Here is a 22,788-nt window from a genome sequence, read left to right on the forward strand (position 1 = left end):
TTTGCACCTTGCACACAGTAACACTGCCTTGAAAAAACATTGCCTTGTGCCAGGCTTGTCAGTTTATTCTGTGGTAAATACAGTCACCACAGGCATGCTAGAGAACATGCATTCCTTTTCAAAAGCATTTCCCAAGCTCATACCCAACCCAATTTAACCTCTCGCCTCATCCGCAATCCCCCTTCAGATTCATGCTTTTCTGGGGAAGAGGTAGGAATTAAATTTCCTCATCTCATATTTCCTCCCCACCTTTTCCCATGAGAAGTTATCCCTCAGTGTGCCAGGGCAGCTGCACATTCCAGAAACCCTGATGTTGTACACAGTTCTGGAATGGTGAACTTTTTTCCTGATGCACACTGACCTTAATTAGCCCCAAGGAGGTGTAAGGCAAGAGCCACTGCTATGGTCCCACCAAATTACTGATTCTGTCACTTCTCTGAAGGGCTGGAGAACACTGGACATCTCCTGCAAGGTCATTTCCCTGCCCAACATGCTTGCACAAGACAAAACCAGCCAAGCTGTGTATTATGTAGAAGCAAAACTGACCTCACTTTTAGGACACAGGTAGCAATCAAAGAAGATTTGATGCTGTGTTCTTAACAGACAGAAGCACTATGGTCAGATCACTTATGGTAAATCAGGGAACATATTTTGTAACAGTTCTCCCTCTCACTTTTGACTGTGTAGTTTGCAAAACCCCTGCTTTTTAACGTGTTCATTAACTGTGTAGCACAAGGGAGACCAAGTTCAACCAGGAGACCCTTAAAGCATGAGTGTAATATCCAGAAATACTGCAGCTCTGCACAGCTTTCATGGGTTTTCATTTCTAACATGCAAACACAGAGGGATAAATTGCTCTTGGACACAATTTAAAGAAAGCACTGACATGCAACAGAGCATTATTGTCAGAGAAAGGACAGGAGCAACTCCATGGAAAAGAGGGCCAGTATCCACACCACTAGTTAAAGCCCTGCAGAAAGTGCCAGGCACATGGGAGAGGGACTACACTCATGACTTTTATCCTGGGCCAAACTTCTCTCCACATGCAGACAGCTGGAGCCCCAGTGATTGAAAGTGCTCTCTACCATGAGAACACTCTGCTGAGCCAGCCAGCCCTTCCCCAGACTGTATCTATTACTATATGCTAAATCCACTGGTCTTCAGGATATTTATAGTCAACTGCTGGCAGCAATGAAAAGAAGGCCTATCCACTGGTGGAAGTTGTTTATTTGGGAATTTCTTGTGTCTCTTCAGATAAATGCTGCCAGCAGGCATGCAATAACATTGTCAAAACCTACTCATCAGTATGTAATTTAATGAAGACCATCTTAGAATCTTACTTACCACTCCACGCAAGGTTGGAGGTATCAGCCCACAGTAGACAGGGATAAAGGTGCTGCAGATACAGGCCTGAGGGAGAAAGAGATCCAGAATCTAAGAATCAGATCAAAGCCTACTGAAACTATTACTGTTCTCAGAACACCATGCTGGCAATTATACTCCAGTACTAAGGACATTTGGAGACCAAGGCAAAACAGAACTGCATGCATTTCCTGCCCAGCCCTCTGAAGAAAGAGTCCATTCACCTGGATCAGTTCCTCCTTGGAATTGAAGTCTGACAGTATCACATTTTCTCCATCAGAGACCCGTGTCAGGGAAATACCCAAACGTCCTGCTGCAACCTCATGCCCATTCTCTGGCACCACCTTGGACAGGGACATCCGAATGGTTTTCACCAAGTTGAAAGAGGGGTGGAGAGGGCCCAAGAACCTCTTCCGGGCTTCTTTTGACACCCGAATAATGCTGGCACCAGCTTCACCTGCAACGAGACAAATGCACCATGAAATGCTACCAAAACCAGTCTTCTCCTTTACAAAACTAGGCACAGAAAAGCCTCAATCCCAGCCTTCCCCAGAGGTTTCTCCCCACTGGCTAATACACAGCTCAACCCAAGAGGTTATTTAGAGGGGAATGTTATAGAAGTCATGGAAGTTTGCTGTCTTGGCCCTCACACACCCCCATCACAAAGAGCCACCCTCCTCTTCCTTATGTTTTATGAAGTCAAGGAAGATCATGTACATCTGATTAAGGCCTCACACTGTTTTTTAGATCCTGTTGCACTAGCCAATGCAGGGCTGGTGAAAACAGACTGAGAAAGAAAACAAGGCACTTCAAAATATATTCCACTAAAACTCTTCTAGTAAACATCTTTTTTCTGACAGGAAAACAAATCGTCAGTAAGCAGAAGTGCCAGAACAGGAAAGCTGGTGCTTTCCAGCTAAGTGATCCCAATGTTGCTGTGAATGTCAGCCACATCTCAAATGAGCAGGAGGGACTAATGCTCCAATAAAGAATCAGAGACTTAGTTCCTCCTGCAGAGCCTTTGGCATCCCATCCCTTCCATATCTAATTCCACAGCACTAAACTAGGCCTTGATGGCAAGCAGGACTTGTGGAGGAATGCTTGCTTTACCCTTTCACACAGTAACCCAGCTGGGTTTGAGGAGACATCCCAGCTGCACAAAAGGGAAGGTATCTGCCAAGCCCATTATCTCAGTCACTAGGAGCTCCATCTGGCAAGCACATCAGAGCTCTCAAATAAAAAAAAAGGGATGCAAGGAAACAAAAATACAAAACTACAGCATCCAGCATGTTGCCCTTTGCACTGACTGACTGCTGCCTCCACACACATCCAGCCATGATGAGATAAAATAGTTCCTCTTAGTACTAGCTAATCACTGCATTCCAAAGAGTGCCACGAACATACAACATACATGTGAGAAGAATGAGAGGGGGAGAATTAGAGAAACCAGGAGAAAAGAAACATGCTTTTACAAATGAAGACTCCTCTTCAATCAAGCTGAAGGTCATTTCATGGAAAAGGACTGAAGACTACCAGTTCAAGCCAACTGGAAGTCCCCTCATTTCACTCTTCCACTCAGTTTCTCAATTGCAAAAACAAGGCAGCAGAATGAAAGAACTCAGGTTAGACCCAGGTTAATAAATACAATGGAGATAAGAGCAACAACCCTCAATGCTATGTTGACACATCCCAATCTTTTGCAATACACGTGTGCCAGCAACATGTTTTCCATCAATGCAGCCTGGAAACGTGATTCTGGGTTTAGGAAACCCACCAACACCAGTAGCTCAAGCACACAGACAACTGGACCCTTGAACATGACCAGAGATTCTGAGGTCAGGATTTTAGGCACTGTGAGGTAGCAACTTAGTAGAAAAGCCAAAGTTCCCTCTCTGAAGCAATTTTTAGCCCTGTAATCCCAGTCTTCTGTCCTAGAGCAATGTTTAGCAGTCTAATTCTGATCTTACTTACTCAATTAGCAGTAAGCCATTGAGCCCAGATAGTAGCCACATGATTCAACATCCTTCCCAACATGGAAGAAGTCAGCCCCATAGAGATACACTTTATAATCACTGAGACATTAGCACTCTAAACACTTCCCAAAATACCTTCATGCCTGTCAAGGAGAGGAAAAACACTGAAAGAAACTGCAATCAAGCAAAATAAGGAATCCCAGCCCAGCACCTTAGTCACAGGACCCCATAAAGGAAAATCCTCTGCACTGAGTGCCTTGCAGGGAATTGTTAACTTGGTTGAAACCCCCATTGTGGGGTTGAGTATTGAGCATACAGCTGAGGGGAGACCCCTGTGTACAAAAGCTATGCTGGGGAGAGTGTGGATTATCCAGGAGATGGTGCTTGCTTAGGGAACAATGCTTTCAGGCTTGGCATGTCAGTGTGCAGAAAGATGTGACAGCAATACTGAAAACAACTGCAACTAAATGGAGCTTATGACTGTTTGAACAAAAATGTGAGCTGGAAGGGGTTTGGGGTTTTTTTAAGAACAACAGGAGAGCAAAGTCCTGACTATGCCAGAAAACAGCATTTGAGGAGAATCCCGAGTTGCAGCTGCCTGTTCTACCAGTGTTCCATACCCAAGAGGGACAAGTGAGATTACTGCTAATTAGCAAGTTCATTCTTTGAATACTTTGGGGTTTTTTGTTTGTTTTGGGCTCCTTTTATACACGTGTGCATACATGCATACACACAGGAGCTTTGAGGCACTTGTATTTAAAGATATCTGTGATTCTGTTGGACTCCCTGAATCACTTGCACCAAAGCTGGATGTGGAATTGCTCTGTGGAAAGGCATGGGCACAGAGTGATCTGCAGCTTTCCGGGAAATAAGGTCTGCTGAGGGGTCAGCCAAAGAAGCCACGTTTATGTAGCAAGATCCATGACAGATGACAAATCCTCTTGGAAGTATATTTGGGAGGAGAGAAAAGAAGTGACAGTGTTTTAATCATGTTACTCCCAGAAGTGCTACTCCAGGAAAACTGGCTCAAATTCTGTTTACAGTCCATGAGAGGGAGCAGCTGAATTAGAGGCAGTCAAGAGAGAGAACTCCTACAGGGGTCAGCCAACAGCTCTTTATTATTTCTAGGACTAATCCAGTGCCAAATGCAGCCCTTAGGAAAGCTTCTCATTGTTTATATGGCTCTAGTGATTCAGAACACAGAGTCATGTGAAAAAGCTGAATTAAATTTTTATTTCCTTATTGAGATACATACCACGGGGCAGAGGCAATCCCTAATAGTTAGCAGTGTTTGCTGTGAAAGCATTTCATTCTTACACTAGCCAATTAATTCAACACTTTTCTCTATACAGATTTACTAAGCCAATATGCATCAAAAAAGTTGCAATAATATATGCAGAATATTTCATTTTCATTGGAAAACCATCATTCCCCTTTACCCCCACCCCTATCACTGCCCCACTGGGTGTTGTTATACATAAACCCAAGTACTGCAGGGCTATTGTCCTTATCTGAATTTCAGCTGTGATGACGCAAAGGAGCATCACACAGTTGTGTCCTGAAACACCCTAACATGTCTCTTGCCAGAAAAGAGGTCATCTGCTCCCCCACTCTGCTGATTTGTCACCTGCAGTGGCTGCAAGGGGCAAGGTAGTGGCACTCATGGGAAAAGCCTGAGGGCAGCTGCTAGGAGACACTTCATTTTTAAGCTACATCAATCCAGCTTCACAGCAGATTATTGACATAGGGTTAGATTGTTCCCTTTAACAAATGACTTTCATCTCTATCGGTCATTCTCAACTCCAAAATAACCCAGTAACTAAGTCTGTACTGCCTGGCATCCCCTAAACTCTAACCTGAAAAGCATTCAAACAGCACATGCTATTTAGAACTGTAAAAAAACACGCCAGCAGAGCAGCCTGCTGTTACTCTGCCTCTGGGACAGTAGAGCTGAAGATGGATCACCTAAAACTGTAAGCCAGGCAGCTGGGAAGACCCTTAACTGCTGCTAAGGGCTCTGGGGTGAAACAGAAAGGCTACTCCAAACCTGTGCAGTGCATGAGGACAAGGACCATCGCAAAGCTTAAACACTTCACGACAGGAGGGGCGGGTGACAAGTGGAGAAGAAGGGTCTCTTCAGATCCACATCTGCAGCAGCAGGGCTTTGGCACCAAGGGTGCCATGATGGTCTCCTGTTAGATCACATGTTAGACCATATCAGTATCTATTTGCCAGCCAGTAAAATCACAGATGACCCATGAAGTATTTCTAATGGAAAAAAGTGCCTAAGACACAGATAAAAATAGGAGCAGAGCAAGCTAAATAGGGGAAAGGGCATTCTGAATAGTCAAGCCTGCAGCTCACCCATGACACTGCAGGTCTCTCTGGAACAGCTCTGTGTCAGCACAAAGATGACCTGTGCCAGGGATATTCCCACTCCCTATCTACTGCAACAGTAAATAGGATACAAACTTAAAGGAAAAGTTCTCCAACAGGGATGGAGAGCAAAGGACAGCACAGAGAGCTGGTGGATGTAGGGGCAGCACTCTGTCCTGCTGGCAGGAAGCACGGAGAGGTCACACCCCCGACTGCAGATGCCATAACTTGCCTGGACTAGTGGGGCAGACAGGAAACTGCAGATCCTCACTAAACCTGCTTCTCATTCAACTTCAACAAATGCACTCCTTCCTACACATCAGCAACTCTCCTCCCTCCTCATTCCCATTACCCAGCTAAGGCTCCAACTGGCCCAACACACCAACAGCTTTGAAAGGAAGCCAACTAGTAGAAGGAAGCACAGGTACTTTTGCTATTCCCCCAGGCCCTGGACAGCCCTATGCCTTGTTAGTTTGGGATCACATAACCAAGATATTTTGACTGCAAGATTTTCAAGATAGGAGTCCTGCCAGCCCTGTGTACTACAATCAGGGACCTCATTCCAGAACTCCTTAAGTTCTGCTCAGCTCTCTGGTCTCTGTTTGTGTGATACTCAGCATGCATGTCCCTTTTAGGAGTCCCCAGCTAAAATCTTCACACTTTGCTTTCAATGCAGCTGGTTGCTGAACGCTGCTGGAATTGTCATTATCCCACTGGTAGATTCCAGTCTGGAAGAAAATTTAGGAATAGGATTAGTCAGAAGGAATTTATTAGCATGATCTTCCCCAACATTAATTTCTCAGTTGCCTGTCTCTTGCTATTTCAGCTGTTCCGTGCCACATATGTGGAAAAGTTAAAAGTGAGTCTCTGACAATGAGCAGAGGTTTCAGGAGAGCTGTTCCATGTTCTTCCAGGACACAAATCCTTAAGCTGCTCCAGCTCAGCATGAACAGCTCCTGCACTTGCTGTTTTTTAAGTACTGAGAGTAAGCAATGCACATGCTTTCCTGCCTGGCCTCTGCCAGGAGATGATATAGTCCTAATTACAACACACTCCTGTCACCAGCCCAAAAGAAACCCACAAAGCTATCAACAAGAGGCACCAAAACAGAAGTTTTCAAACTGGCATCTAGAAAATAATTAACAGAGAACATTACTGGATGTTTCCTCATGGGTCGCTCAGATCATCATAAAGTGCCCATTTGTTCATCCCAAGGAGCAGGGCACAGCAATGTGCCAGTGACCCAAGGACAACCCCAATTCTTGTGGGCACTGACCTCACTTTGTAATAGATCCCACTGCTTGGGTAGACTTCTGTTCCACTTTCCACACTTACATTGAAGCAATCTGATTTCCACTTATTGTCCCAAGAGAGCAAAAACCAGCCAACATTTCAGCCAAGCTAAACAAAGGCCAGCTTATCCTGAATGGGAACCTGACCCAAGATGTTCTCTGATGGTCCATCAGAAAGGCTGAAGAGATATCAAAGGGGGCCCCCAAAGACAAATCCAGGCCAGCAGGAAATAAAGAGCAATGTTTTACAACCTTATTAGACATGTTCAGGTGATAGATGTACCCCATTGCTGGTGACAGCTCTTTAATTTCCATCTGAAATCCTGGACAGACACCTAAAAGCACTGGCTGTGGAAAGAATATCCCTCACTGGCCAGAAGTTGTAAAACTGCCACTATTTGACACAAATAAAAAACACCCATTTTCAAACATTTGAGGCTGGGGGATGGCAGCTAGCAGTGAAGTCTTCAAAAGCACCAGCTCTGTCCTCATCTGTGCATATCCTCCTGTAAGCCTGTTCGATTGAGAAACACCATGTACCAGAACAAGCTGTTCCTCTGGGACTTCCCTAATTTTTGTTGTTCTGATGTATAATTTTTATTTTATTTAAGGTCTTCACTCAGTCCTCCTCTCCAACTATTTTGCTATCAGGTAAGAAACAGTTCAGCTCACTAGGCTCCAGATAAGAGATACACTAAGGAAAATTTTTATTTTTGGTGATACCTAGGAAGTAAACACAGCTCCCCTCACAACCACACCCACTCAGTTTGCAGACAGTCCTACTGCTCGACCTGTTCCCTGTGGCAAGATCAGGGACTCTGTGCAGGGATTTAACTTCAAGAGCTCAAAAAACAAGCAATTTTTTAAAGCAGACTTCTTGGAAAGCCTGGCCACCAGCTGTACATAATGGTGTTTCTTCCCCTTTGCTTGGGAATGAGAGGCACTGACACCCTACTGGAGCAACTCCTAGGGATTCCTGTTAGACTACAGTCAGCAACACCTATTCTGACCTTACAGGTAGGGCATGTGCAAACACCCAGAGAAAGAGACAGCTTTTCAAGTAAGGCCAACTCTTGCAGCCAGAGCCAGATGCTAAAAGAAGGCCTCAGTGCCCACTACCTTCTGGTTCAGATTCTTCACACTCAGCATTGTTTAGACCAGACACAAAATGTTTGGCCCAAGACACACTGTGCAGCAGGAGGGCTACATAAATTCAGATTATTTGCAACTGCTTCAGAACCAGAAGCCTCCCTTTTAACATGTTTGTCTCAAGATGTTTGCTTTTCTATTTCAACTTGGGAAAAAAAAAACAAAACCCTGTCAGTTATGTTACCTGTTTAAATAAAGCCAAACCAAAAGGAGACTTTTTTCCCATTTGAGCCAAAAGACATGGTTAGTGTGCTCTAGATACCAGTTAATAGATGAACCAGAACTATTGCTACATGCTAGATATGAGGAACATAAGATGAAGATCTGCTTTTAAGTTGCCAGGGTTTTTACGTCTTGCACAGAGCAGCTCACGAGGCAGCCCACAGTGACTGCCACGTGCCCATCCATCAGCTGGTAGCTGCAGGGTAGGATCCTCCTGCAAGCCCAAGTGCAGATGCACCACTCATACCTCACCTTAAGGCCCACTGTTCTGCTTTGTACAGAAGCAAACAGGGAGAGCAGGCATAAGAACTCACAGGCTTGATGATGTCTCTTAGCTAAACTTTTGCACTGGACTTGATGAAGTGTTGGCACACCAAAGCCTCACTAGAACTGCTGTTCTGCAAGCTGAGACTTGCTTTGTTCCTGTGGTCAGGACAGGAGCACTTATTTTTGCAACACAAACTCAAAACCAGCGCAGCTGCCGCTGTGAAACAATCAAAAGGGCAAGAGGCAGCTCAGCAGCCAGCCAGGATCGCTCTGTCACAACCACAACAGCAACACCCACTAGCCTAATCTTTCTCCGCTGTAATGCCCTAATATGAGGCTTAATGCTGCATTTCTGTTCATAGCATTAGACAAATTAAATTACATTACAGTGCATGAAAAGGAAAAGCTGTTCAGGACCCCAGGCAAGCTGAACTGAAAGCCATGCTCCATCTTCATCCGTGCATCAATCCCTGTCAATGCTATAGTGCAATTCAGACAACATGGGATGACAAAAAAAGCGGATTCATAGACTAAACAAGGTGCAGCTCAGATCCTTTGCTGCCCACTTTGGACTGGTAAAACTGAGTTTGAAGCAATTTTTTTCAAAAACAAGTACTCATCCAGAGAAAGCTAGTGGAGGGAGAAACATACCAAAACCCACGTTGTAATGAGAAATTGCCTTTCTTCTCTGATCTGCACAGAGGCAGAAGTGGTGGCTTTTGGTACCTATCAGCCTAAGCCCTGCAGAAAGCTTTCCTGTGTACTTCCAGCTGGCAACTGTTTCATGCTCAGAGATGACACCAAAGACACGGCTGGCTCTGATGCACAGCAGCCTTTCTCCCTGTCCTTTCCACTGTACACTTGTGTGACTGCTAAAACCCTAACAGATGAGAGGAACAGCCCTGACACCTTCCACTGGCTCTCAGTCTGCATCATGTCAGCTCTCATGCTCACAGGACTCACCAACCGCTCCAATCCACGCCAAGCACCTGTGAGTGCACTGCCTGCTGGGCCCACTTTGCCCTCCCTTCTCGGGCAGGTCAAGTGCCACCTTACATCCCAAACTCTTCCCCACTGGCCCTGGCATAAGAAAGGCAGACTCCAGCAAGGAAGTGAGAATCAAAAGCTTTGTTTCCAAAGCAGTCCTCTGGCAAGGAGTGGTGGCATTTTGCTCTAGAATGATTCTCCTTTTGTTGGAGCAGTATCAGGCAGATCACAAGGTTAGGCAAAAAAATCTAGAAACTGATGCTGCCTTTCTCCCAGAGACATCAGCAGTGGACCCCCAGCCAAAACATGACTGAGGTTCTGAAAACACCTGTGTGAGCAGGACAGGAGCTGTTCACAGAGGGTTGCACAAACCCTGGCAGGGGAAAAGCCTCTGCTCCACCCTTCCCGCAGGGCTGAGCACACAAACAAGAACAGCAAGAGACATGTGCTCAGATAAACATTTGACAAGACCTCTTCTGTGTGCAAGAATATGGCTAGTAGTTAAATGCTTCCCTTAAAGATTATTTTACCAATCCTGCTATGTAAGAACACTAGGATAGATAAATCACAATGTAAATCTCTGAATTTGTGCTGACAGCCCACTCTGAAACAGGACTCCAAGTTTTTCCATGCATGGCATAACTATGGCATGAATCCACACTCTGCCTCCATAATACACTGGATTTTTTTTTTTGCCAGTCCCAGCACTGAATCAGCAGCATTCAATGCAGCCAGCAGGACTGGCCCTTGTAATTAACGTATGTAAAAGGATTCCTGATTCATTTACACCCTCAGATGTTCACCTCCTCTATTTCAGGATGCTGAACTAGATAATCCACAGGAGTGGCAAACTCAGAGATTGCCAGAACCTCCAATGCTACAATGATATTCAATCCTTTAAATTCTAAACCTAACCAAATCCTAAACCTAATCCTAAACCTAACCAATAACCATCCAAACAAACATCAGTGTATAAAGAGGAAGAGCATGATTCATTCTCAGAAGAAATCCTCCAGGCACAACACAGCTAAAAGCCTGGGAAACAGTGGCAGAAGACACTTCATGAAGCTTGCAGATTCCAAAGGTCTTGTCAGGCAGAAGTCATCATTGGGGATTTGGCCTTTATCTGTACCAGAAAGCATGACCAGCTCAGTTCTGGGAGAGTGCCAGAGGGCAGCACAAAGCCCTGGGTTCTAATAAAGCTACCAGCTCCCACACCTGATGTAACACACTGCACTCCAGATCAGCACAACCCCAAGCAGCTGTTGTATCACAAGTGACAAAAACTCGCTCCTCTATTCCTCTGGCCTTTGTGGCTACAAATAGCAGGGCTACAACAATCTCCAGCAAGATTTCTACACTCCCAGGCTCACTAATTGCCTCTCTCCTATGTGCTCCTTGGAAGGGATTTTCTACTGCCTCAGACTCTACCACTCCAAGGACACATTCTGCCTTTTCCCAGGGACATGGACTTATTTAGGGCCTTCCACATGGAATCATTTCCTCTGCCCCTCCTTTTCACTAGCTCTCACTCTACTTGCTTGACAAGACACACAGCCCAAGGCAAATACACACACACACAGGCTCTGCTGACTCCCACTTAACTGAAGACACATCCTGACTTTCGCCTCCAGTCCCAAGAACTTAGCAGAAAGGAAGAGAACAAGTATTCGAGCTGGGCAACAAAAGTGTAGAAGTGCAGAGAATTCAATGGAAAAGTGGCGGCCACTTTGGAATCCAGCCACAAGTAGGGTTTATACTGCAAAGAGCAAGGTGAACAGGAGTCACCCACTCACACTGCTCCTTGGAGTAAGATTCTTGAGCTTTTGCAAAGGTCCTATAATTAGAAGGCCTGCCCATTCCCATCTCCAGAAAGAAAGAATGTTGACTAATTATCATTTCCAGCCCTTCCATGGTTCTCTTCAAGTTCAGTGGAAACTAAGCACAGCCAAGCCAGGGAGCATTTCATCTGTGCTTCATGGAAGGCACAGAGAGAAACATGAAGAAACACAGAGTGAGCAGGGACCAAAGATTTGAGTACAATTCCAAGCTCAGTGCACTGGAAGGTAACACAGCCCCCACAACTGACAGGAAACAAGTACCACCAGCTACTGGACATGCAGGCAGAGCTGCTGTAACCATTGCAGCAGCAGGAGTTTGGAACTGAACGACACAGCAAAAAACTTGAGGAAGGCCTTTTGTTTTATCAGGACTAAGCTTCCAAACACAATCAGTAAGTGGACATAGGACCCTGAAGAACATACAAGAGCTTCTCCTATTTTACACAGAGGACTTGCAGTTGCCTTGAAGAGTTTGGGGAGCTAAGAGGCAGAAAGTGGAACAGCTCAGACATACTGCAAGCAAGTTCAAGAGATGTGCTGAACCTACAGGTCAGAAGAATGACCAAAGACCTCTTGTGCTGTTGCCAGTGACACTGCACAGCTGCTGCTATGGCTGACAGCAAGGCTGGGCACTGAGCTGCTCTGCACATCTGCTGTCTATGTGGGGTGCCAAAAGAATAAACACATGCCTTGCTAGGACTGTTTTTTTGCTAGAAGTGGCTCCTTTGCTTCCCTTGCACTCATCCAATGAGATGCCTGCAAGAACACCTTTCCTTACAGAAGCTTCCTTATTAGAGCCAGGCAGGCAGCAGGAACAAGCTCCTTCCCTTCCATCAAGAGGCGCTGCAGCGTGCTCTGGCTACCAGCTTACTCCTCTGGACACCTGATGCCACAGCCCTGTGACTGCTGAGGGCAGTGATCCAGGCTCAGAAGCTTCTCGGCCAAGCCAGTGAACATTTCCGTCTATGTCAGCACAGAACATCTCCCCTCACCTCTATTTCCACCACAGAAAAAAACTTTACCATTTCCAAGAAGCACCAGAAGGTTCCCCATTAATTATATCCATATTTCCATGTAAGTGCATAAAGGTGTCTCTCCTTCCTGGGCTGGGGCTATTGACCTCAACAACTTTTTCGCCAGAGAGGGCCTCTGCAGGAGGTACAAGTACAAAGAGGGACCTCACCACTGAGATGCCACAAATGCTACAAAACTTTCTTTTGTGTCCCTGTGGAGATGCATAGTTCTTTTCACACAACCACAGAAGACAGCATCACATATACTTCCCCTAGGATAAGCATCCTGATTCATGCTTTGGCCTGCATAAACTGGCATTGCTCTGAGGATTCCACAGACTCTAAACTGGTTTATTTCCCTCTGTCAGTCTGGGATTTGGTGTTAAGATTACACAAACACATAGAAAATAAATCTCCATTACCAGTTCTTAAGCCTTTGCATGCACATAATCAAATTGCAGAAGCACAACATTTAAGATGCTGATATTGCTAATTATCTCCGTTTCAAAAGGTTTCATTCACTGGGGGGGTTTTTTTGGGTTTTTTGGTTGGTTTTTTTTTTTTTTTTGCTCCTGCTACTCAATGGAACAATGGAAAACCTCTACAGCCAGCACATTTCCTGGTAATCACATGGTGATAGCTGACAAACAAACCCAAATGTCAAATAACTGTTATTTCATCTCACGTCAAGCCTGAGACAGAGTCCTGGTTAAGATAGCAATTTCAAATAATTAAATTTAAAAATGCTGTAAACAACCCAGGAAGTGCTCTCCAAAGAGCATCCCAAACAACGCTACTCAATCTAGCAACACACAGCTTCCTTTCTGTATTCTTAGTACTAAAGCATCTCCTCAGCTTGCTTTTTCATTTTCTGTTGAGCTTCTCATGCTTTAGGAGAACAGCTAACTTCAACAGATGGGGTTTGATAGCCAGCTTTGCATTTGACAGCAGAATCCATCCCTTTCCCCCAAAACAGAAACAATTCAGCAGTTCCAACCCACCCTCAGACAGGACTGTCTAGGACAACATTTACATGCCACACAGACAATTGAGATGCTGTTGGTTAACTATGAGTCAGAGGGACCTTAGTACCAGCTCAAAGACAGCTTTTCAGTGATTACAGCTTCACATCCCATCATTTATTCGGGCTGCTATGCCCCCAAAGCAGGCACAACAAACCCCATACAGCTCACCAAAATGAGATTATTCCAGACCTTACCAAAAATACATTTCCTACTCAGTATTAGGGATGAAACAATCCTACAGTAGCTGCACTTTAGCATTCCTCCTCACTGAAAAAGGATGGTCTCACCATGTCACATAAGCCAGTTTTTCTCATCCAGGCTGGTGACCTTCAGGGTTATATATCCTCAAAGCTCCACACCTAGAATTTGTGAAAAGCTGCAGGTTTGGAGGTACACACAAAGAGGAGAATGCAATGCCAGCATGAGAGCTTTCCAATTGTTTGGCACATAAAGGTGCATTTCCTGGTGTGCTGGACTCCAAGAGCCCCAAGAGATGCTACAGGCATTACAGAGGCTATTTTCCAGAATACCCTTGGGGCAAGAAGCTGCTCATGCCACAACACTGCACTATGCACAATCAAGTAACTTGTAAACACAGAAGGATGCCCAATGCACCTTATAGCCATACAGATTATTCTAGTGGAAAAACTGCACTGCTTTTTCATGCCAGCAAACAGAAGAACCTCAAAGCTGGGGAGAGAGCACTTCATATACAGGGCAGCATCACCGCTGTACCCTTGAACAACAAATCCAAGATCCCTACAACTTAATGGTAAAGTGCTTAACCAAAGCTAGGCAAGGTCATATCAGACTGTAAATACCTCCTGATCTCTTATATAAATATAAGGTGCCCTGTCTAGGTAATATGCACACCCAATGTTGTTTTCTTTGGTATTCTCAAGCACACCTTTGAAACCCACAGTGTGCTCTAAAGGCTGCAGATCACTTAGTCAGGGCTTTCACTTCACTATCAGCCCGTAGCAAAGCCTTCCTGTCCTACACAAATGATGACAGTGAGGTCTTAACTAACAGAGAAGGCAGAATGAGTTCACAGCAAGCTGAACAGATGCAAAGGCCAAAGGGAAAAAGTTGGAAAAAAAAAAACACTAAGTGGGGTCTTATTCTCTGAAGTCAAGGAAGATTTCTGCTGTCTCTGATCAGGGTCTCAAAAGATTGGACTCACAGAAAAACTCCCAAGGAAGAGGCATTCCTCCCCTGCACTACTTGTCTCTGCACAGTGCAGTCTTGAGTTCACAGGCATGAGGACACTAACTTTATCTACACACAGGTCAAATAAGCAAAGCTTCTGCAAAATTCCCCCATTTGTCACTCATCAAGAGACACTATTTAGCACTCTAGTTTCATGGACAGGGCAACTGACAGTGCAGAGCAGCAGTTGCCATAGGATTCAAAACCTATGGGCTACCACCTGCTTTCAAGCAGCACAGCAAACACAGATACTCAGGACCCTATAAGAGCCTATATGAGAATGAACTGCTCTCCCAGTTCAGGCTTAGCTGTACCTTCTGCCCAGTCCTCCTTTGCCCCTATGATTTCATTCTAACCTCTGGACCTCTGCCTGGAAGCTGCACTGTCAGAAGGGTTTATAACATGGACAAGGTACGGCGATACCACGGCACAGCCACGCACCCCATGTGCTTTTACTTTCAGAAGTCAGCTCTGCTGCCTTAGAGCTGCTCTCTACCCAAGATACATGTCAGTCACGCAGGTGAGTCAGAAGAAAACAGTTCCAGAGAAGTCAAACAGAAAACAGAACTGGAACACTCAAGACCCAAGCCTGGGTTAGTTTTGAAGAGCATGGTCTGCCCTCCTTCAGGAAGTAGGTGAATGCTTCCCAGAAGGTGGCCCCTAATCCAGTCCTCTTACACTCCCACTGTACCTCACACAGAGTGGGGAAACCTATTCTGATTCACAGAAAGCTACCAGGCTGGATGCCTCTCTCAGGGCAGTGCCTGGCACACCATGGATCCTCTGGTCATATAAATAGCCAGAACAAAGTAAACATGATAACAGGATTGCTCAGCACTTAGGATGGCATCTGAGCAAGGCAAAGGATTTGAGCACTACCATCAGCCTGTCTCACACTTGTCCCACGCTTTCAAGTGGCAGAGGGATCACCCAGTTAGGGACCTAATTGGGGAGTCGCCTCTTCAACAGAAGCAACAGCAATTAAAAAACTAAATCCCTGGCAGCTACCTGCAAATGGACCCCTATACAACAAGGGATTAGGGATTATTATCCCTTGTCCACAGTAAAAACTGGCACCAAGGCATCACTACAGGCTTCAAGATCTCAGACTGGGGTCTGAACAGCTATTAACAGCTCCAGAAGTTACAGTTGCACTTCACTGGGCATTTCTGTAAGCAAAATGCTCAGGAAGGGAGACTTCAAACCTAACTGCACAGAAAATGCTAACTTTTGCTGCATGAGGCTACATCTCAAAATGGAGTACTGCGGAAAAACACCTGTCAAGGTGAGAGAACTTCAAACAATAAACAGCTCTGGCTGCCCTTAGCTCTAGGAGGGGTTCATAATTCTCCGAGATGAAATAGATGTAACTGATTGTCTCACACCACAATCCCTTTTCAAGCTTTAAGAAACTTTTCTGCATTTGTTATTCTCAACATAAAAGCTTCCAAGTACAGACTCTTAAGACGTGCTTGCTAGCTCCCTCCCATATGTAAAATGACAAAAAAGCCAGGAAGCACCACAGACCATTTTCTTCAGCTGTTCCCCAGGCATAGAGATACACAACATACATTGTGTGCTTGCTTCAGAGACAGCATTTTAGGGTTATTCTATAACTTGAAAACAGAGATAAAACCTAGATAACTGGAGATCTAGCTCTTGCAAAGGGCAAGAGAATTGCTCAGTACCCAAGATCCCAAGGAATAACACTCTTGCAGAAATAAACATGCAGGCTGAAGGCTGCGCTACTCAGAGATGCTGCCCGGCTCCCATGTGCACGCGCAAACTCCACGTCTCCATCTCCAGGCGCTTCACCTCCCGTTCGCAGCCACAGAGGCCAGTGCCCACACGGCGGGAGGCCCCTCTCCTCACCCAGAGCCCCAGCAGAGCTATTCCCAAGCCAGGCAAACCCACAAACGGAGCGCAGCAATGCGCGCTACCCGTGTCTGCGTGGGCGGGTGTCAGCACAGGGCCCCGCGCTGCTTCCCACCACCGGCGCCTCCTGACCTCAGCCACCCGCCAGGTCCGGGGCGGGGAAAGGCCTCAAAAACAAAGCGCCGCTCGCACTTCGGGAGCGGGAGGGCGCAGCGCTTTTTACACGCACACACACACATACACCCACACCGCCTGGCTGCTGCTCTCATTAACAAACCAGCAGTAGCGCAGGGAAGAGGCGAAGGAGCGCCGGGCTCGGCCCGCGCTTACCGAGGCAGGCGCCGCTGACGAGGGCGGTGGCGGTGAGCGCCCCGGCCGAGGCGCCGTACACCTTCTTGGCGTTGGCGACCAGGAACGGGGCATGTTCCTGCAGGCAGCTGGCTACGCCGACGTGGTACACCCCCAGGAAGCCGCAGCCGGCGAAGGAGATATTCCAGGTGGAGTCCAGCGGGAACATGGCCTCCGCGCCCCGCTGGGGCGGAGGCTGCTGCAGGGAAGCAGCAGCAGCCGCGGAGCAGCAGCGAAGCCGCGGGTCTCTTCCCGCAGCGCAGGACGGGCGGGACGGGCAGAACAGCCGGGAAGCGCTGTGCTGCCGAGAAGGCGGATACAGAACACGGCAAGTTTGCCGCTGGGAGAGCGCCGCCGGCTCCCAGCTTTATAGCGGCGGCCCCGCCCCTCGGCAGCCCCGGCGGGGCGGGACCGCCCGGCCCCCGCCAACCCTTCCTCCGGTGAACCCCGCTCCGGCCCGGGGGCACCGCGGGGACACTGCCGCCAGCCGGGGCAGCCGTGCCAGCTTCTCGCAGCGAGAGGGCTGCCTCTCCCTGTCCCGGGACAGCAGGCTGTCCTTCCCTCACGGAACATCCTGATTCTTAGCATCTACTCCGAGTCCTTGGGGTTTCCTTTGTTTTTCAGGGATCGGGCAAGAAGGGTGAGAGAACAGGAAAAGCTTTCTCCCCTTTCACAAAAAGCTGAGGCACGTCTTGTCACAGCAACAGGGCAAGAACTGGGAAAAAGGTAATCTTCCTGTCCCCCTTCAAAACTAAACAAATCAAGTCCGGCTCCTGGACCTGCACGGGACGTCCCCAAGAGTCACACCATGTGCCCAAAAGTATTGTCCAAACGGTTCCTAAACTCTCGTTAAGGCTTGTGTTGTGACCACTTCCCTGGGGAACCTGTTCCAGTCCTCATCCACACTCTGAGGTAAGAACCTTTTTCTGATATCCAACCTAAACCTGCCCTGAGGTTTAGGGGAGGCCATTCCCTCCACTCCCAATCACCAGTGAGAAAAGATCAGTGTCTACCTCTTCCCTTCACAAGAAAGTTAAGTATACTGTTTTATACTAATCACCAAAACACACACAGTTGCTTACCTTTGCTTACCTTTTCTCAACATTTTTTTTCTCCACGTGCCTCTAAGTTCACCAAAATGCTTACATTCAGTCAGGGCAACTGTGATTTTCAGCAGTACTTCTGCACAAGATCACCACGGAGCAGCGCTGGGTGAGAGCCCAGTGCTAGCTGATCATCAAAATAGATTTCAGAAGCTGTAAAGATCCCCTTGCCATAAACAATACAGTCATCCAAATTATTAGATAGGTATGAAAGTTTACAGAGACATCAAAAAGATCAGCATAGCAAGAGAATGAGCTGCTCTACTCAAAGCTAGGAAGCAAGATCAGCAGGAGGGAGGTTTGAGGGACACCAAACAAAAAGCATACATTTTTAATGGAACCAACACAGGGCAAAAAGCACTTTCTGCCAAAGTTTAAAAAACTACTTCAGTAATCTTGGCATAAAATAATTTGAATTAGCTTTCTTATTACTGGTCAGAAGTTTTTCACTTTGGAAAGTGTTAAATGTATACTTAACAACTCTCACTATTTATGCTAGTGGAGGTCATCCAAGTAGCCCCTCTTCCTGTTCCTTCCACTCCAAACATCCTTTCAAATGATACGAGGGCGGCTAATACCCTTCCTAAAGAGTGGCCATCAGGTTGCAAGAACAGCCGTTTAATGCCTCAGTCTACTGCCTCACAGCCATGTGACAGAAGCTAAATTCAGCAGGTAACCCTTGCATAAGTCCAATATTTAAGTTCAAGTTAGACATCATACTTGACAGACAGAGCACTTTTTCATTAAGTGTTTGCCCTTTGCTTTCATCAGACAGGCAAGAGTACAGCTCTATCTTTCTTTCAGGTCCTGCCCCCAAGCCCACCATCTCACCTAGCTGCCAGGAACTCCCCTTTATACATATTAACATCCTGGAGTACATAAAGAATTAACCCCACTTACTTTAATCCTCTCTCTATACCCTTCTCTCCCTTCCTCTCATACCTCTAGTTGCTTTTGTAATTTCCTTCCTGCCTTGCATTTGATGTGGTTACGTAACCCTTGTCAGTCCTCATCTCCACCTGGAGAGGTGAGCCCTGGCACACCAGAGCCATGACTCTCTTACAGGCTCTTAACACCAAGGCCATCATGGAGCTTCCACCCCATGCTTCAGGTTGACACAGAAAGGTATTTTCATGTAGTCAACCCCAAGGAAACATTGTGCCTCCCCTTTTCTAGAACAGGGATTGTTCTGCAGAAGAACTGGTCACTGGGCTGTGACTTGAGCAGAAGTCTGTGGCAAAACTGATCACTGAACCTTGTCTGCTGATACCTCCCAAACACTTGTAACCACAAGAACATCTTCATTCTGGAGCCAGCACTGTTCCCTCTTTTTCCATCATTTCACAAGCCTTAATGTTACTAGTGTGTCTGGAAAATAGAAACTTGCTGCGACAATGCTGGACTTAGTTTTACTTGATTTCCCAACAGCAATCTCATCCCGAGTTGTTTACATCACTCTGCCTTGGCCCTCAAGGTTACTTATTTGAGGAGGTTAATGCTGCCCCGTTGAAACAGGTCGATTAAATTAACAATGTGAACACTAATCTCTTGTGGAGTACTGCCTGGGCACTGGCTCTAGCAAGCTGACAAACAAGTGTGCTTTTCTCACAAATAAATTAACCCTCAAAACTAATCTCTTTCCCCCCATTTAGAAAGTGCTACAGTTCTACTATTGCTCATGATGCAGCAGTAAGCCAGATCAGCAAGATTTACTAAGGCAGCTTTTCCTGTGTGTTAAACTCCAGCTGAAACTCTTCAAATCCACTCGTGCCCCTACAAGTTGAGATGCCACGGAGACAGCTTCACATGCAATCTCTTGTTGTGTTTATTTTCTAGTCTAATGAACGGTGAGCTGTTAGTACCTACAAGATAATAACATACAGGCTAACAATTTCTGCTTTTTCAGGCAAGACATTGTGTTTTGGCAGCCATTGAGAATTAAAGGGAAAACGAAAGGCAGCCTGTTACAATATTGATTTCAGAATGCTACTTTAGTATTGTTGTCCCTAGTCAGCAAGAAAAGCACACCAGCCATGAAGCTCAACCCTTGCAACATCATTGGAAAGCCAGAGTTAAATGTCTTTTTCTTACCTGTGATGTTTGAGTAGGTCAGGTCATCCTATGGCACTCTTGGCACTTGCTTCATAGGAGCATGTCCTGAGGCAGAGGAGCAGTCCTGCTCTTTTGGGACTGAATTTTTCTTCTAGGAAAGGTACTACAGACATCTCTGCACCTACGTAAGTCGAACCTACTGAGTTCAGCAGGCCTGCCTGCATATAGCAGCTTGCAAAACTGGGCCTTGGTAGTAAGAGTGAAACCAGTTGAGAGTGGCCCCAGGGGGCCATTGCTTATTGCTTTACAGTAGTGTCCAGGACATTCTCCCTGCTTTCCAAGTAGTGGAGATGCCTCATCCCTCTCCCTGGTCCATGTTGCTTGTAAGGAATGATTTTCAGTGAGGACTGATTTGAGACAGCACAGCATTTGTGTACCAGTGAGGAAAGCCTGCACATTTCAATGTCAAGCCTATGACTAAATCACTCTCCCCTGCTGTCAATTTGGTAATGATCAGCTACTAGTGTAAATCTCCAGGCACAAGACCATCTCTCCCATTCTCTTCAATGCCCTTGAGTCCATCTTTCATGAAAAATTCAGGAAAAATTTCTAGCTAAAATTGATTCTGTAAGGGGGACGGACTAGGTCACAAGTCTAAGTCTTAGCAGGCACTAGCGTCCTCTGAGAGAATCATGGAATACAATGTACCCACCCCACCAGTATCCTCGTCTTTGATAAATCTGAAAGGGCATCACTGAGACTTGAAAATTCTGAACAGTGACTCCAGAACAGAAGCAGGGATCCCATCTCCTTCACAGCTAAAGCTCACTGAAATCAGAGGAACAGAGTGAACTCCACGCAGAGCACCAAACAAGTATGCAATAAATGCCCAGGCACATCACTGCTCATGTACAAAGCCATAAGGTGGCAACAGTTTCATAAATAGGTAAAGGGAGGAGTAAACTTTTTTGATTTTGTATTCAGAATCAATGTTCACTAGGCAGAGGTTTTAGCACATTCTGCAAAATGTATGTGAAATCTTGGAGCAGAGCCGAGCCATGCCCTGACCTTCTCAAGAAATACCTATGAAGTGGTAATGTTACATTGACTCCACTACAGCGGCACTGTAGTGAGAGCTCTATTTTCAGTGCTTTCCCTGAGAGCTGCCCCCAGAAGTTTTTTCTCAGAACAGTTTATCAATGAGCTGTCCTTTTTCTCAGAGCAAGTTAACTGAGTTTTTATGAAAATCATGCACTTTCACAAAGGACTTTAAAGGTTTTAAGAGGACAGCCACTGCAGGACCAGGCCCATAATTCAAGGTTAAAAGGTCATATAAAGAAGATGAGAAAAACAAGATGAAAAAATAAATTAGTCTAGATGCAGTTATACTCCTGCCCTCATGACAGTAGCCAGCAACTGGCACTACAGGTCTGTTTCATCCCATGAGCCTGGGTACAGCAAACTCATTGAATAGCTCAGTGCCGTTCAAATAAATTCCTTTGTGCATGGAAAAACCCTACTAAGTGGTGTGCCAGGGCAATCCCTTCCTGTGTAAACACTGATGGTGCTCTTGAAGCAGCAAAGCAAGGCACTACTGGGGAGGAGGGAGGCACCTCTCAGTAAAACAACATCCAAACCCCACTCTTTTTCAGTGACCTGAAATGGAGAAATCACCAAGAAAAAAGCAAGAGCCCCCATGCTCCCATGGCTGAACCATTGTCTTTAACAGGTCTGACAGCGAACTATGGTGAACAACAAATGGTTTCCCTTACTACCAGATTACCAGGCTGGCACTTAAGAGACGAAGTAGACAAAAGGTATTGGCACTGTTACTTCCTGTACATTTTCTGGCTCCAGGGAGAGGGCCAGTAAGGGTTAGTTGCTTAAATCATGGTCATTTTGAGGCTCTAACTTCCAACTGCTCTTTTGGTTTTGCTTTGCTGTGAAGTATTGGGTGTTTTCTCAGTACACTAGATAAAATAATTTTTCCTACTTGGATTTCACCATCTCTACTCCCAGAAGTACTTGCCATGCTTTGTCCAATGACTCATATGAACACAGCTGTATCAGCGATTGCTTTTCCCCGAAAACAACTACACTAGAACAGCTACTCAGTACACTCTCTGCAGGGATATCTTTTTGACTCTACCTGTGCAGACTTTATCGTGGCAAGATCATCACACATGCAATTTGTACTCTACCTACCTACACTGACAGATGAGGATTTCCACAAGAAACCACATTGCCTTCCAAAACACTCTTAGACACTTGCTAAAGCAAAATTTACCTTCCTCTCAAGTTGGTACGTTCTTGGCATGCCAAATATACTTCAGTTCTCCAGAAATACCTTTCTCATGATTCTATGTTCAGATCAAGGTACAATTTATGTCCTTACAGCCCAGAACAGCCATTCCACATGAAGGGCACCTCTGCATTGATCTGTGTCCTATGACAGCAGGATGCAGTTAGGGTTTTTTTTTTGGGGGGGGGTTTATGGTTAAACGGTTAAGCATATGGATGTGACAGAAAATCCTAGTCAACCATTTTATCAGTTTTGTCCCTAGATCTTGGAAATATGACAGTAATGAAATTGGTGCTTTTAAATATTTAAAAACCAAATTACTATAATTAGTTCTAAAATTATGTTTCTGGCCTAATTCAGGCCTGCTGTTCATTCAGTTTCACATTTTGGAA

General features: G+C 45.8%; 1 protein-coding gene across 1 annotated transcript in view; it reads right to left on the minus strand.

Annotated features, from left to right (window-relative positions):
- Window positions 1-17,327, minus strand: part of PNPLA2 (patatin like domain 2, triacylglycerol lipase) — a 28,984-nt gene extending 11,657 nt beyond the window's left edge. The window contains exons 1-3 of the mRNA XM_021555182.3: window positions 16,922-17,327; window positions 1,587-1,819; window positions 1,345-1,410 (exon numbers count right to left, since the gene is read on the minus strand). Of these exons, the coding sequence (XP_021410857.1) occupies window positions 1,345-1,410; window positions 1,587-1,819; window positions 16,922-17,108 (486 nt within the window). The 5' untranslated portion in view covers window positions 17,109-17,327. The remainder of the gene's footprint in view (window positions 1-1,344; window positions 1,411-1,586; window positions 1,820-16,921) is intronic.
- Between the last annotated feature and the right edge of the window lie 5,461 nt (window positions 17,328-22,788).

Source organism: Lonchura striata, chromosome 5 (genome assembly GCF_050655825.1).
Source record: "Lonchura striata isolate lonStrDom1 chromosome 5, ASM5065582v1, whole genome shotgun sequence".
In the NCBI taxonomy this organism is placed as follows: domain Eukaryota; kingdom Metazoa; phylum Chordata; class Aves; order Passeriformes; family Estrildidae; genus Lonchura; species Lonchura striata.